Below are 15,202 nucleotides of genomic sequence, written 5' to 3'. Positions count from 1 at the left end.
TCTATAAATATTCCAGTCTCATGTTTGTTACTTCTTCTACTTAATACTGAGTATTATCTCTTCCTTTTTTAATTCCATTTATTTCTTAAGGTCCCTTTTTTGGTGTGCATCTACGTATCTTCTTTCTAATATTTCACTTATAATACTCATATCATTTAAAAAAGACAAAAAGAATGGTTTTCTCACCTATCAATACTGAGAGCACATAAACTTAACACTATGATGCCAACAGATGTCTTTTGAAAGAAGGGGAATAATTTACACAATTCAACTCCAAAAGGCCATTTTTCTGCGTGAAGCTGTGGAGAGAAAAAGATGTGGTTTGCGTGCTAAGCATTCCAAACTTTAGAATAGAAAGAAACATATGCTAAGCTAATCTTACACAAAAAAATTGCCAATTCTTGGAAGCTTAATCTTGGCATGTGAAAATAAGGAAATCATTTTTGCAGTCTAGAAGATACTATTTTTTCTTAAATCAGCACCAGCTGTTCAGAATTATTCTTTTGCCATGCAAAATACCATGCATGTATTAGTCTTAATTTGGACAGATCTATTTATACAACTGTCACTGGGATTTACATTAATCTCAATATCTCTGTCACAAATTTGGATAGTGGAAAAAAATTCATATGTTTTGGGAGACGTCTGCATCCACCAATATAAGGCCATCCATTGCTATGGGAGGAGTGCACTGGCCCAGTGTACTTAACTTCCTCCTTTGGCTTTTGAAAAACAATGTAATGGCATTCTCAGATGGTTCTTCATTAAGAAAGAGGAAGACGTTCCCTTCAGAATTTAGAATATCTTTATTTGTCCATATTTTCTTAAGACTGATTAAATTTGGATGTACAAATGCTTCCATTGTTGAAAGCCATCCTGAAATTTTCAAGTATATTTTACATTTTATTTTTTTCCATGTTAGTAGTAATGCATTTCTAATATAGTGGTTTTGAAAATATTTATGAATTTTATTTTTCCCATACCATAAGAAAGCATGCCAACCGAGTTGTAAGTCATGTCCCTCCAAATACAACAATCTTTTATTTCTAAGAGTTATCCATACTTTTACCCATGTTAATACTGATGCTTAAAATCTAAACAAGAGATGGAAACTCAGGGTATTGATCTATCATGGTGGTCATATTTACAAAGGCAAGTGAAATATGATAAAAATGTTAAATTGTATGGATTTTGCAGAGAGCAGATCTTGTTTGATCAGATATTATTAACCTTTGATGAAAAACTAATTAAGAAAATGTATAACTTTTTATTGAATTTGAAAATGGAAGATGAACAAGTAAAAGAAACAAGGATAATATGGGCAAAGAATTTTGGATACAATATAGATTTAGAAAAATGGCAACGCTTGTGGGAAAGAAATTATAAATTGACAATGTATATAAAATGTTTTATAGGTGCCTAGTACCAAAAATGTTTAAAAATATGTCAGACAGATGTTGGAAATGTAAACACAAGTCAGATACATATTATCATGTATGGTGGACATGTGTTAAAGCAAAGAGATATTGGACAAAAATACATACTTGGCTAGAAAGGATGTTGGGAAAACATGTAGATTTTAAACCTGTAGATTTTTTTATTAGATATAATGCCAGAAAAGCTTGACAAACAAAGTATATACTTAATTTTACCTTTGACAACAGCGGCAAGAATCATATTCGCACAATATTGGAAAAATGAAGAAATGCCACCAGAGGAAGATATAATTAAAATATATTTGATTATGCGGAAATGGACAAACTTAATTTGAGGTTGAAAGAAAAAGAAGAGACAGAATATTTTCAAACTTGGGACTTATTCTATCAGTGGCTGGAGAAACGAACAAGGGATTAGGAATTTAATTTGTATTAGTGAATGATAAACCCAGACAACACGTTTGTTGAATAAGTACTTTTGAATTGTCCTAAAAAAAATCAATATAAAAAGAAAGAAAGAGGAAGACTGAGGCAAGATTGTTTCTGGAAAGCTAGTCCTAAGTTCTGAGTTTTGGCAGAACCAAATACTATAGCTTTTCATTCTCCATCCTTGGGTACAAACATCTGGCTCACCCAGCACCAGCAAAACTCTATAATGATTCCAAAGGTAGAGGGATGGAGGAGTACTAGGTGGCTTAAAAATTAACCTGCGAGTAATGGCCAACCCCATCATTTATTGTTCTTGAATACTGCATCTTCTGCCAGCAGCTATAAGTAGTGCTAACTCAAACCTGAATGTCCCATGACGAGTTGACTGTGGCGAGTTATTGTAAACCCAACTCAGGTTATGTAATGACCTTTGGGACTGAAAGGGAAGATTGATAGGGAGCATGCAAGGACAGCCTTGTAATATTTGGCAGCAACTTCTTTAATCAAACATGTCTTTTCCTAGGAATATATTGCAGCATGTGATATGGTTCCATCACTCCCACTTACAGCTGCTTTGTAAAGTTGCCAGCAGATGCAACATGAGTCTTTCATATGTTCCAAGTACCTTTCCCCCTTCATATCTGAAATATTGCATAGTACCTAATACTAACTATACTTGCAGAGGGGTGAAGATCTTTAATGTTTTAGATTCTGTAAGAGAACAATTACAACTGAAATATATTCTATGGCAACTTGTTCTAATACAGCACTATGTTTTACTTTCAAGATTTTCCTGACCAACTAAATTGTCCTTTTTGCCTGGATCTGATGACAGATTATTGTGTAGCATAGCCTATATTTTAAATCTTTGATTGGACTGTAATAATTATTCCATTTGTGGGATGGGGATAATTTTATACTGTAATATCAATCCTGAATCATTTTAATAATTCCACTGTAGTTATCCTCAAATTTGTAATTACAGTCTTGAATATAAATAATTTGGGACATGTCATGGAAGATCTATGTGACTTGGACACATGTATTTGGCTTTGAGTACTGTGTACAGCTTTGCATATCTCAAGGACTATTTGGAACATTTGATTTGGACCCTGCACAAAGATTAAAGCTGTCATAAATTTGAAAGCTGTAATATAATTTTCTGCCAGGATGTTAAAAGGGCTGTTTTGATGATGGTGGAGCATTATTGCAAATATTGTAGATTCAAATAAATCTTGAATGATTTTTGAAGGATAGTCTTCAATTATGCTATACATATGAAGTGGGACTCTTATTTATCTTTAGGTCACTATAACTGTGATTAATTTTAATTGTGATTATAACTGTTGCTGATTGAATGCTATGATGTATACCTGCTGAAGACACAGCAATTTTCAAAGAAGACTTGATGAATAACTGAATGATATACATATTAACCATTATTAATTAGCAAACCAGTTTGGTATTGTGGTTAAAGTGTTGGCCACTAAATCAGGAGATTTGAGTTCCAATCCCACCTCAAGCATGAAAGGTGGCTGGATGAGCTTGGGCCAGTCACTCTTTCTCAGCCCAGCCCATGTCACATGGTTGTTATTGTGGGGGAAATGGGAGGAGGAAGGAGTATTAAGTATCCCAAAGATGCTTTTTCATGAAGCAACAGAACTTTCTTGTTTTTCTTTGAAGACATTTCGCTTTTCATCAGCTGAAGAAGCTTCTTTGATGAGAAGCGAAACAGCTTCAAAGAAAAACAAGAAAGTCCAGTTGTCTCATGAAAAAGCAACTTTGGGACAACTATGACCTGGATGACTGAGAATCTCCATAGACATTTAGTGAGTATTAGGTATGCATGCCATCTTAAGTTATTTATTTAAAAAAGAAATAATAACGGTGAGGCAATAAATTAATTCCAATTGCTGAAAGTTCTCCTAACACAGCTTTTTTCCAAAAGAGCATCCTTCAGTTTTGTACTGTAAATCCACATTACTCATCTCCTGCTAACTGGAGATTATATAGAAGCTGACACTGAATACCTTTGGAAGACATCAAATTGGGGAAAACTCTTTTAAGACCTGAAGCCTTAATAAAAGGTGGATAAAATGAGGTAAGCATATCTTCATGATCCAAATATGAATTCGATTCAATAATCAAACAAGATGAACCAAGATCAGGTAGAATGTAATGACTTGAGAAAATACATTAATAGTACTTTTCAGTCTTAACATCCTTATCATCCTGATAGGATCAATAGGGAGAGAATATTTGGACTTAGCAAACAGAAATGACAAATATCAAAGGTGTATTCTCAGTGTCCCTGACATTGCTGAAATATATTAGGATTGTGTGGTACTTCAAAGCATGAAGGAACATGAACAAACTTTTCTGCAACTTTTTAAAGCAGCTGCTGCTTATCACAAACCATGCAGCTGTTCTGACCAGCTTCTATGTCATCCCAGAAAGCACCCTAACTACTTTAAAGATTTGCAGACAAATATTATGTTCACTGTCCAGAGGCTCTGAAACACCAATTTTAAAATTCCATCTGAAGTATTGTACAGCCCTGAAGGACCCAGTACTCACCTAATATTTTTGGCTTCTGTTAGATTGGCTTATGAAACACATTAAAGCAGGGGTGTCAAACTCGCAACATCATATGACGTGTCATGACGTATTGTGACTTTTTTGCCATTGCTGGCAATGGGATGGGCACAGTTTCACTATGATGCATCCAGCCCGCAGGCCAGCAGTTTGACACCCCTGCATTAAAGTGATATAGCCCAACAGATTCCCTTCAGTTGGGTTTCCAAAACTCCACAAAGTAATTAGATCACACATGATCTATCTTTGTATCTGGAACTATTACAGGTAGTCCTTGATTTACAACCACAATGAAGCCCAAAATTTCTGCTGCTGAGCAAGGCAGTTGTTAAGTGAATCACATGGTCATTGAAGTGAATCAAACTTCCATCACTGACTTTGTTAGAAGCCAGCTTGGAAGGTTACAAACGGTGATCATATGACTCTGGGACAGTGGAACTGTCATATATATATATATATATATATATATATATATATATATATATATATATATATATATATATATATATATATATATATATATATATATATATATAATATATATATATATATATAGGTTGCTAACCTAAAAATGATGTCGCAGTTAGTGACTGCTGCTTGTGGATGGCTCTAGATTGAGCTGATACAGGCAAAAGAAAAGAAAAGAAAGAAGATTTCTTTCTCCCATATCTGGGCTGACAGGGTGTTCATTCAAGGTAATATATATATATATATATATATATATATATATATATATATATATATATATATATATATATATATATATATGCCAGTTGCCACGTGCCTGAATTTTGACCATGTGACCATGGGGATGCTGCAAAGGTCGTAAGTGTGAAAACTGGTCATAAGACATTTTTTTAGTGCCGTGTAACTTTGAACATTCATTAAACGAATGGTTGTAAGTCAAGGGCTTCTGTACTGAATTCATGTTATAGGCTATATAAATATGTCATGAAGGGGCTTCCAGTTTGATGTCGCAGCGGAACAGGTGCAGGAAGACGGGGCTCCATCTTTCATGTTCAATTTTGCCCAGCTGGAGACCTTGGAAAGGGTCAAAAGTCACCCCGTAGAGGCAACAAGCAAGGAGGGGATCCTCTTGATTGTGGGAGGGCGGTGGCCTTTCTATTTGATCCAAGGAAGCCCTCCAAAGCCCTCATGTAGCCAGTCAGAAGCTACTGACAATGGAAGACAATAAGCACCAACGAGCAACATTTCAGCAACATGGATAAAACTGGGTGAGACTCTATCCTCTCTTTATGATTCTAACACTTTTTCCTAGAAAAAATTGCCCAAAGCACCCTCCCTGATGAGAGCGAGATGGGGAATTTCCACCCCATTCTCTCAGGAAAAGAAAAGCAGCGAATTAATTGCTTGGGGGAAAGCAGAGAAAATTACAAGATTAACTTGGAATTAATATACATACATAGCTTTGAAATTTGGAGACTAAAAGAGCTTTTGAGACTTTTTAAAAAAAAGACTTGAAAAGCTTGTAATATAAATTTGGATTTAAAAAGCTGGAAAATGCTGCTAATAACATCTAGTGGCAAAATACGGCACTACAATTTGTTATGCTCAAAAGAAACTTGGCTTGAAGCCCAGATTCAGGTAAGACTCTTGCTGTCCTTGGAAACTTTCACTTTTGAAGACTGCAGCTGGGAAAAGGGGGGGGGACTCTTGGACTGCTTATCGGTGTGGCAGAGATGATGAACTATTTTGAAACTGGCCTGCCTGAACTACAAATATAAATATTAACTGATTTTCAGAGCTGTGTTGTGGAACTATTTCCCTGCAGGATAATCACACATCATTGCTTAAGATCATGGAATATTTTGGATTATAAATCTTTGGTTGATGAACTATTTTTACTATAAAGACCACCTAGAAAAACAAAATGGATGTCCCATACTCAGCTTTAAATGGTAAAAAACCATCCCTAACACCTGTATCCCTATCAATTTGATATACCACCAAGAAAATATGGATGAAGATCAGAAAGAAATTCTCTTCATGTTGAAATCAATACAAGAGACAATTGCTTTAGCTCGCAATGAGAATAAAAATAACACAAAGGAGATAAAAGAACAATTTTCTAATCTAAATTTACAAACCCAGAAAATGATTACAAAGAAGGAACTAGCAACCCAGGAAATAGAAGGAAAACTAGAGGAAGCAGATCCAAAGATGGGGGACCTAAAGGAAGGAACTAACAGACAGAATCAGACAATTGAGGAACTAGAAGACGTAGCGATATCGGAAATGGAAATGACATCTTATCAACCAAGATTTCAGAACATATTTGAGGAAAAGGAAGAAGAACTGATGGAATGGAAGATAGAGTTGTTAGAAGAACTGTGGGGAATTAGAGAAGGAGGGAGGCTGTTTAATGAATATCAGTGGGCTGAGTGTTTTTCCAAAAATACTTTAAACAAATGGCCTTTTTTGCTCCAAACAATATACACAAAAACAGAGGAAGAATTACTTGGTGATTCAAATGCATTGACTTGGATAGTTAGTTGGCAAAGGAAGAAAATAGAGGTTTTGATCCATTAGATGGGATATTATACTATTAATTAGATGTTTGAAGAAGAATAGATAATTGCTAGAAATAGAAGTATTATTATAACTTGAAAGATAAGATTTGTAATTAGAATATTAGATTTTGGTATGAGAAGGGAAACAGGAAAATACTAAGACGTTTGAATAAGGGAAGTTTTTGGTTACCCAGACATAACTTACTTTGGAATTATAAACAATAGAGACATTTTGAACACTGATGGGAAATTAAAATTAAAAAAGAGAGAGAAAACAGGATACTGATTAAACATATGGATATTAAGTGCAAATGCAATTAAGTAATGTTTTGCTTAGAAAAGATATCTTAAACCGACATTACTGATATTATCAGAAATATATAACAAAGATGTTGATACTCAATTATATATTTACTAATAATAAAAATTGTATTTGCCTAGTATAGGAAAACAGGTACTATCGGAAGAAGAAAGGAAACATCTGATGGTGTAATATTGGATCTAGACTGAAGAAGTTAATATAGACCACTGAATTACTAATGGACCCAGACAACACATTGTTTATTAAGTAAAGTTGATTGTAAAATTAGAAAATTAATAAAATATTCATTAAAAAAAATGTCATGAAGAGCAGTCACAAATTTTTATAAATGCTTGGGGGAGGTATAAGAATAATTTGAAAAAAAGAGAGCAGTGACATTACACTAAATATATGTAAAAGCTGCCATATAATTTTTATTGATCTATGCAGATGTGAGATAGCAGATTTAATTGATTTAGGAACAATAAAGCAGGGAAATCTGAACTTTTTAATAATATTATTAATTTATCCTTTTACGAAGGCTTTAGCAAGAATGTAACATAAATACAGGATACAAGCTAGCATTGCAAAATGTGGTGTTTTGTAATTGCATGCCTTCTAATCCACAAGAAATAAACAACTACCATTGGCTGCTAGAACAGCCAATGACCCATTTGGCCTAGAGCTGGTTCACCAAATGTTGCACCCTTAATTTGCAGTCACTCAGATATTTGTGTAAAATATCACCCTGCACTCCAGACCAGTGATGGCGAACCTTTTAGAGACTTAGTGCCCAAACTGCAACTGAAAACCCACTTATACATCGTCGAGTGCCGAGTGGGTGTGGCCCATTGGCTGGCTGTGGCCCACTGGCTGGGCATGGCTGCAGTGGTAAAGGCAGATTGGATGGGACTAAAAAGTTCAATCAATCAATTCCAACTTTGCAAGATCTTTTTTTTTTCCCACGAGAAGTTGAAATTGACTGATTGAACCTTTTTTTTTTTTTTGGTAACGGCGGCGGAGGCCTAAAGCGAAAAGGTTTTATAAAACCCAGCTGAAGGCTTAGGACTGGGGCGACGGCGCACGTGCCCACAGAGAGGGCTCTGAGTGTCGCCTCTGGTTTGCCACCACTGCTCTAGACTGAAATGCACTGTCACACACTAATCCAGAAATCCAATAATTTGGCAGCAGCCAAGCAGAAAGCAAAAATGTTAAGGTAATTCCATACAAACTTTGCTAAAGACATGGATTTACCCTAGAAGGCAAGGGAGGGCTTTGATAAACAGATATGAGACAATTAAAGGCAAAATGCAGAAGTCACAGAGATAGGAAGAGATAGGAGGAACTGATAGCAGATAAACTCATCCGGAGGAAGCAAAAGATTACAGAAGACTTAAGAGCTTTGAAACCCCTGAAATCAACCAAGGCTTCAAACTGAATAGTAACAAATATCAGTTTCTTTTTTTTTCCAGTTTTTTTTCCTTTTAAAGTTTTATTAGTTTATAATATACGAAATACCAGTTTCCTAGGGAACATAGCGTAGTTTAAAATGACCACTAATTTGAATTTTTAGGAGTAGTGTAAACTGTCCTGCCTAATACTTGTGTTGAACACTCATTTTAGATGTAGAGCAGTGTTTCTCAACTTTGACAATTGCTGGCTGTGGAATTCTGGGAGTTGAAGTCCACATGCCTTAAAATTGTCAAGGTTGAGAAACACTGGTGTAGAGGTATATGCCTTTCAGAGTTTGAGTTTGGAATTGGGGAGTTCTGAGATCTAGTTGTGACAAAAAATATGATAGCAGCTTAAAGGAAAGGAAAACTTAAAATCTTTCAAAACTGAACAAAGAGTACAACTAGTTCTAGGAAAGGCTGTAGTGAACAGGCAGTCAGAATCAGTTACCATTAGCAAAATGATGGGGGGGGGGAGGGAAAGCAGTCTTAAAATTCTTCCAAGGTAAGTGATTAATAGATGTCTCAGCTGATAGCTCCTCTAGTAATCTCAGTCTGAGGGGTATCTTTATAAATGGAGGTGGAGAGAAAAAGGCAAACTCATAAAATGAGTAAGGGAAGGTTGCTTTGGCATAGACTAGAACAGTGATGGCGAACCTTTTAGAGACCGAGTGCCCAAATTGCAACCCAAAACCCACTTATGCATCGTCCGGTGCTAGGTGGGTATGGCCCATTGGCTGATGTGGCCAATTGGGTGGGTGTGGCCCATTGGGTGGGTGTGGTAACAGTAGACTGGGTGGGACTAAAAAGTTCAATCAATCAATTCCAACTTTGCGAGATCTTTTTTTTTCTCACGAGAAGTTGAAATTGATTGATTGATTGAACCTTTTTGCATATGGCAGTGGAAGCCTAAAGCGAAAAAGTTTTACAAAACCCAGCTGAAGGCCTAGGACTGGGACCACAGCGTGCATGCCCACAGAGAGGGCTCTAAGTGCCGCCTCTGGCACCCGTGCCATACTGTAGGTTCGCCACTACTGGACTAGAACTTTTGTGTCTCCAGATACGATTGAATCCTAACTCTTATAGCCTTAGTTTAACTAGCTGGTGAGAAAAGATGCTGGACATTGTAATTAAGCAACTTGTGAAGACCCAAACCCAAATAATATTATAATTCAATACTTTCCAGTTAGTCAAGTTAACTTGGTATAAAACAAGCCCCATAGCTTTTGTGCCTTGGAAACTAATTTCTGTAAGCAGGAAGGTTTTTAACTACAGTAGACTAGACTTGGCTATTTATGTGCAGTTCCCAAAATTTATCTAAGGCATTTTTTTTACCATTTTAAATAGCATTTTAAATGTGAGATAATGTACACTGAAATCTGCTTCCAGAAATTCCCCATTACAGAAAGAAAACTTGATATTATTGGTCCTCATTTCTTTAAACTTCTAAGGATTTCATATTGTTCTTCAATACTCCAACTTTTTGAGGTATTATTCTTATTATTATTTGTGCAACTGGGTTCTTGATTTTCTCACTAATAGGCCCCAGTATGTGACTAATATTTCTAACACCATGTTCTCCTCAGGGCTGTGTCCTGAGTCCACTGTTGTTAACCCTGTTGACCCATGATCGTTCTGCAAGGTTTGCTATCAACCATACTGTGAACTATACAGATGATACAACAGTGGTGTACATGATGATACATTCAGGATGATAATGAGAGCAATTACCAGGAGGAGGTAGAAGATTTGGTGAACTGATGTAATAAAACAGCCTGATTTTAAATGTAGGAAAGAGAAGAGAGATCGTTGTTGATTACAGAAAAGGCAGGGACAGCCAATTGTGCAGGTGATTAGTCATATCAAGTTTTTGGGTGTGCTGCTGACGAACAGGTGAGCTTAGTCCTTCAACAGTGGGACACTGGTGAAACAGGCACAGCAGCACCCACATTTTCTGCCTCGTATGAGAAGAGCACATCTTCCTTCCTTTATCACTTCCTTACCACTTTCTACACAGGGATGATTGAAAGCATCCTGTCGTATTGTATTACTGTGTGGTTTGGAGGTATTACTGTTTCTGACAGGAAGGCTGTGCAGAGAGTGGTGAGAATGGCAGAAAAGATTATTGGAAGTTCACTTCATTCTATCCAGGACATGGCATATAAGTCTGCTTGACCAGGGTCTGCTGTATTGTCAGCGATGCTACACATCCTCTCCATGACCGGTTTTCTTTGTTACCTTCTGGAAGGAGGCTTTGTGGTATCCGAAGCAGAAAAACTAGATTCTGTAATAGTTTTGTGCTATATTGTATAGCATCAACCTTGTAAAGTCTCAAAACTCTTTTTTGTGCTATATATATATATATGTGTGTGTGTGTGTGTGTGTGTGTGTGCATGTGTGTGTGTGTATATATGTATGTATATATATATGTGTGTATATATATGTGTATATATGTATATATGTATGTATATGTATATGTACATTTCTGTTGTTAAGTGAGACATTTGTTAAGTAAGTTTTGCCCCATTTTATAACTTTTCTTGCCACAGTTGTTAAGTGAATCAGTGCACTTGATAAGTTAGTAACCCGGTTGTTAAGTGAATCTGGTTTCCCCACTGACTTTGCTTGTCAGAAGGTGGCAAAAGGGGATCACCTGACCCTGGGACACAGCAAAGGTCATAAATATAAAGCAGTTGCCAAGCATCTGAATTTTGATCACATGATCATGGGGATGCTGCAAAGGACGTAATTATGAAACACAGTCATAAGTCACATTTTTCAGTGACATAACTATGAATGGTCACTAAACGAACTGTTGTAAGTCGAGGACTTTGAGAGCAGGCATCAGAATTTCATTTGTTAACGAGTGCCAGTGTGTTTCACAGAAAAACAGTGACAACAAAGATTATCTTATCAGTATTGAAACAGAAAAATCTCTTGGATCTGAGCCTTACCTTGTACAAGTTGATGGGAATGTCGATCAGGATGAGCAGCAGATCCCCCAGGGCCAGGCTGGCGATGAGAAGGTTAGGGCCGTTCCTCATGCATTTGTTCTTGTAGATGATTCGGAGCAAGGTGGAGTTGCCGATGATGCCCAGCACGAAGACCAGGCAAGCGATCACCGTGTTAACGTATTTGAAAGTATTCTTGATCTCCGTCTGCGTGTGGCACATCGGGTAAACGGGGGAAGGCGTTCGGCCAGCCACGCCAGGCGATCCCGGGTGAGAAGCGTTGGGACTCCCTAACCTTTCCTCCACCTCGGCTGCGATGGGAGCCGCGCTCGTCCACGACAAGGCGACCAGGCTCTGCGCTGTGATCTCCGACAGGCGCGGCGGAGAGTTGCCGAGCTCCAGTGCGCGGGTGCCGCCCACGCAGTACACTGCGGCTGCCGAGATCCAGAAGCCCCACAGGATGCGCCCATCCATGACCGCAGGGCAGTTCCCACAGAAGGAACCGCAGAAGCTGGAGAGGGGGGGGGGGCAGAAAGAAAAGCCACCAGAAGGCTAAGACGCCGCTACTAAGGGACCTCTCGCTTCGGCTGGCAGCGGATTCCCCCCAGCAACCAATCGCAGCCAGCCGGAGCACGTGCGCCCAGCCGGAGCCAGCGAGCCTAGCCGTCTGACCGACCCCCGGCGTTACGCGCTGTCGAAGAAGCCCAGGGAGAGGCGGGCGCCTGGGAAGACGATTCGCTTTGGGCCGAGAATCGTCGCTTCCTGGATAAACACAACTCGGAGCGACTCTGCTTTGAAGAGGCTTTACGCGGGCGAGAAGCCAGTGCTGGGGAAAGAGCGGAGGGGGGGGGACGCGGGGGACGCAGAACTCTGGCTTGATAAAATTGGGAGCTCCGCTTTTCCCACGCCTTCAGGTGGAGGGGAGGGGGGGGGAGCTCTATTGCTACATATTAAACAAGGAACGGGCGGGAAAGCTTCGGTAATCGGCGGAAAACTCTGTCCGGAGTAATTTTTATTAGGGAAACTGGAACCGAGAAGGTCTGTGGGAAAGAATGTATATAATTTGTGTATTTTTATTTTTATGTTTGGCCTTCTTTTATTGACGTCTGTGGATTCCTTAATTACGTAAAAAAAGTGCCCCGCCTCAAAAAAAAAAAAAAAAAAAGGTGAAGGAAGGATGTATAAAGATGCTCCACAACTTTTTAAAAAGAGAAATTTCAAGAAATATAAACGGTTACAATCCACATGCTTACCTGGGATAAAGTACTGCATTGCACATACATTATGAATCAGAATTCAGCCTTAATTGTCTCCAGCGTTTACTGTAACCACCTGGAGTATAAACTTCCAAATCATGGTATTAAACTGTGGATTGCTTTCAATTAATACATTTAAAACACACACACACATTTCCCTCATTTCCGTTAAGCTTACTCCCAAGTAAAAAACATGAAAATGAATAAATAAACTCTAAAGAAGAGAATAAATCAAATAAATGTAAAGGTTAACTTTCAATAAATTAATAAGAGTACATTTTTGTTATTGTTAAGTTGCATATTTGTCTTTGACTTTTCACCTTAAAAGTTGTCTGTGTTGGAACGAGATGGATTTAGCTCCCAGTGGTTGATAATGTCCTTTGTGGCTTGAGATGGGCTGCATTCAGGTGTCCATTGACTGACCATCCTCTACGAAGTTCTGAAGGGACAATACTGATGGGAGCAAGGCTACATGGCTCAATTCTTGCTTAATTTCCAGCAAATCAGGCTAGCTATCTGGAATCCCCCCTCCTTCCAGATGTATACTTATATAATTTCTATCATTCACAAACTCCTCCTCCCTCCCATCTTTAAGAGCCTGGAAATCATCAGGAAGTCATCCTTAGCAGGGCATGCAAAAGGTATCTGGGAAGCAAATCTTTACAAGCTTGAAAAATTATACAAGCAATATGCGAATGTGTGGTATAGCTCAGAGGTCCCCAACCTTTTGGGCACCAGGGATCGGTTGAGTGGAGAGAGGTTTTTCTGCAGACTGGAGGGGGCATGGTTTCGTGTACTGCCTGCATCCCGTGGATGGGGCTTTGCTTGTTTGTGCGGCCCAGTTGCTGGCATGCCAAGGCCCAGTGCTGGTCCACAGACCGGGGGTTGGGGGCCCCTGGTACAGCTGATTGGATATATTGACTGGGAAAGACAAAAGTTGTAGTTAACACATTGCAGGGCTACAGATTACAGGAAAATAAGGAGAATTTTCATCAGTTGACATGGCATGACAGATCTCTGCTAAGCTCCACTAAGTATAGAAGGGTTTTTGCCATTACTTTCTTCCAATACATTTTTAAGTTCCCCGATATAGCTATAGGCTAATAGCCTTCCATCTAAACCAGTTTTGGAGATAATGTTCCAAAACTGAACTGGAACATGGTGATTATTTATAAATGTATAGATCTTATTTATATAGCTGTCCATCTTACAATCAAGCGACTCCGGACAGTGTACAATTGTGGTGTACAACAAGGTTAATATTATATATATAATATATATATTAATATTAATATATTAATATGTAATATTAACCTTAAGAACTTTAAAATTGTAAAAGGAATTAGAACCAGCAGAAAAGGGCTACTGCCTGGGAGCTGCCAAATGAAACTCCTCATCAACAGGATCAGCAGCATACTCTCTCTACTGCAGTGGTTCTCAACCTGTGGGTCGGGACCCCACTTGGGGTCGAACGACCATTTCACGGGGGTCGCCAAACAACACAGTCTGCCATTTTTTTCCCCCCTTTTTCTTAGCTGGGCTACTCCCTTTTATTCTATTGGCTTTCGAAAGCCAGTAGAAATTGTCCAGGCTGTCTCTGCCCTGCTGAGCCCGCCAAAAGTCCCATTCTGCAAACGGTGCTGCACCAGTTGAGTAGTCCTCGACTTACGACAGGTTGAGTAGTCCTCGACTTACGACCGGTTGGAGATCGCGGCATTAAAAAGGTTGAGAACCACTGCTCTACTGGAAAGTCATTTTGGTCTAGTGATTAAGGCACTAGGCTAGAAACTAGGAGTCTTGTGAGTTCTAGTCCCACCTTAGGTACGAAAGTCGACTGAGTGACTTTGGTCTAGTCACACTCTCTCCGCTCAATTCACTTCACAGAATTGTGGGGAAAATAGGAGGAGGGAGGATTTTGTATATTCACTGCCTTGAGTTATTTGTAAAAATAACAAAGAGGGGAATAAAAAAAAATCTAAATATATTAAAAAAATCTGGTGGGTGTGGGGAAAGAAAAGTTACTATTCAGTCCTGATTGTATTGGGGGAAAGCTGAGACACAAATCTCTTGGTTTTAGCTTTGGATAGTTATTCCAGACATTGTTATGGCTACAAGTCTGGAATAGAAAATTGCTTTTTCAACAGTGAAAGAAGGACAATGTTGAAATCTGCCTGTGGTAAGGCATTGTGTTGCTTAACTGCAGTATACCATAAACTGCATAGAAAAGTCTCACCCTACACAGCAGTTCAAGG

General features: G+C 38.5%; 1 protein-coding gene across 1 annotated transcript in view; it reads right to left on the bottom strand.

The window, feature by feature from the left end:
- The window catches only part of LOC120305606 (endothelin receptor type B-like), a 33,757-nt gene extending 20,262 nt beyond the window's left edge, over positions 1-13,495 (bottom strand). Inside the window, exons 1-3 of the mRNA XM_039337716.1 lie at positions 13,271-13,495; positions 11,698-12,205; positions 187-299 (exon numbers count right to left, since the gene is read on the bottom strand). Of these exons, the coding sequence (XP_039193650.1) occupies positions 187-299; positions 11,698-12,205; positions 13,271-13,353 (704 nt within the window). The 5' untranslated portion in view covers positions 13,354-13,495. The remainder of the gene's footprint in view (positions 1-186; positions 300-11,697; positions 12,206-13,270) is intronic.
- Positions 13,496-15,202: the final 1,707 nt, after the last annotated feature.

Source organism: Crotalus tigris, unplaced genomic scaffold (assembly GCF_016545835.1).
Source record: "Crotalus tigris isolate CLP2741 ecotype Arizona unplaced genomic scaffold, ASM1654583v1 scf7180000017685.4511686, whole genome shotgun sequence".
Lineage (NCBI taxonomy): Eukaryota > Metazoa > Chordata > Lepidosauria > Squamata > Viperidae > Crotalus > Crotalus tigris.
Note: the sequence above shows the minus strand (reverse complement) of the source record. Positions and strands in the feature narration are given on the sequence as shown.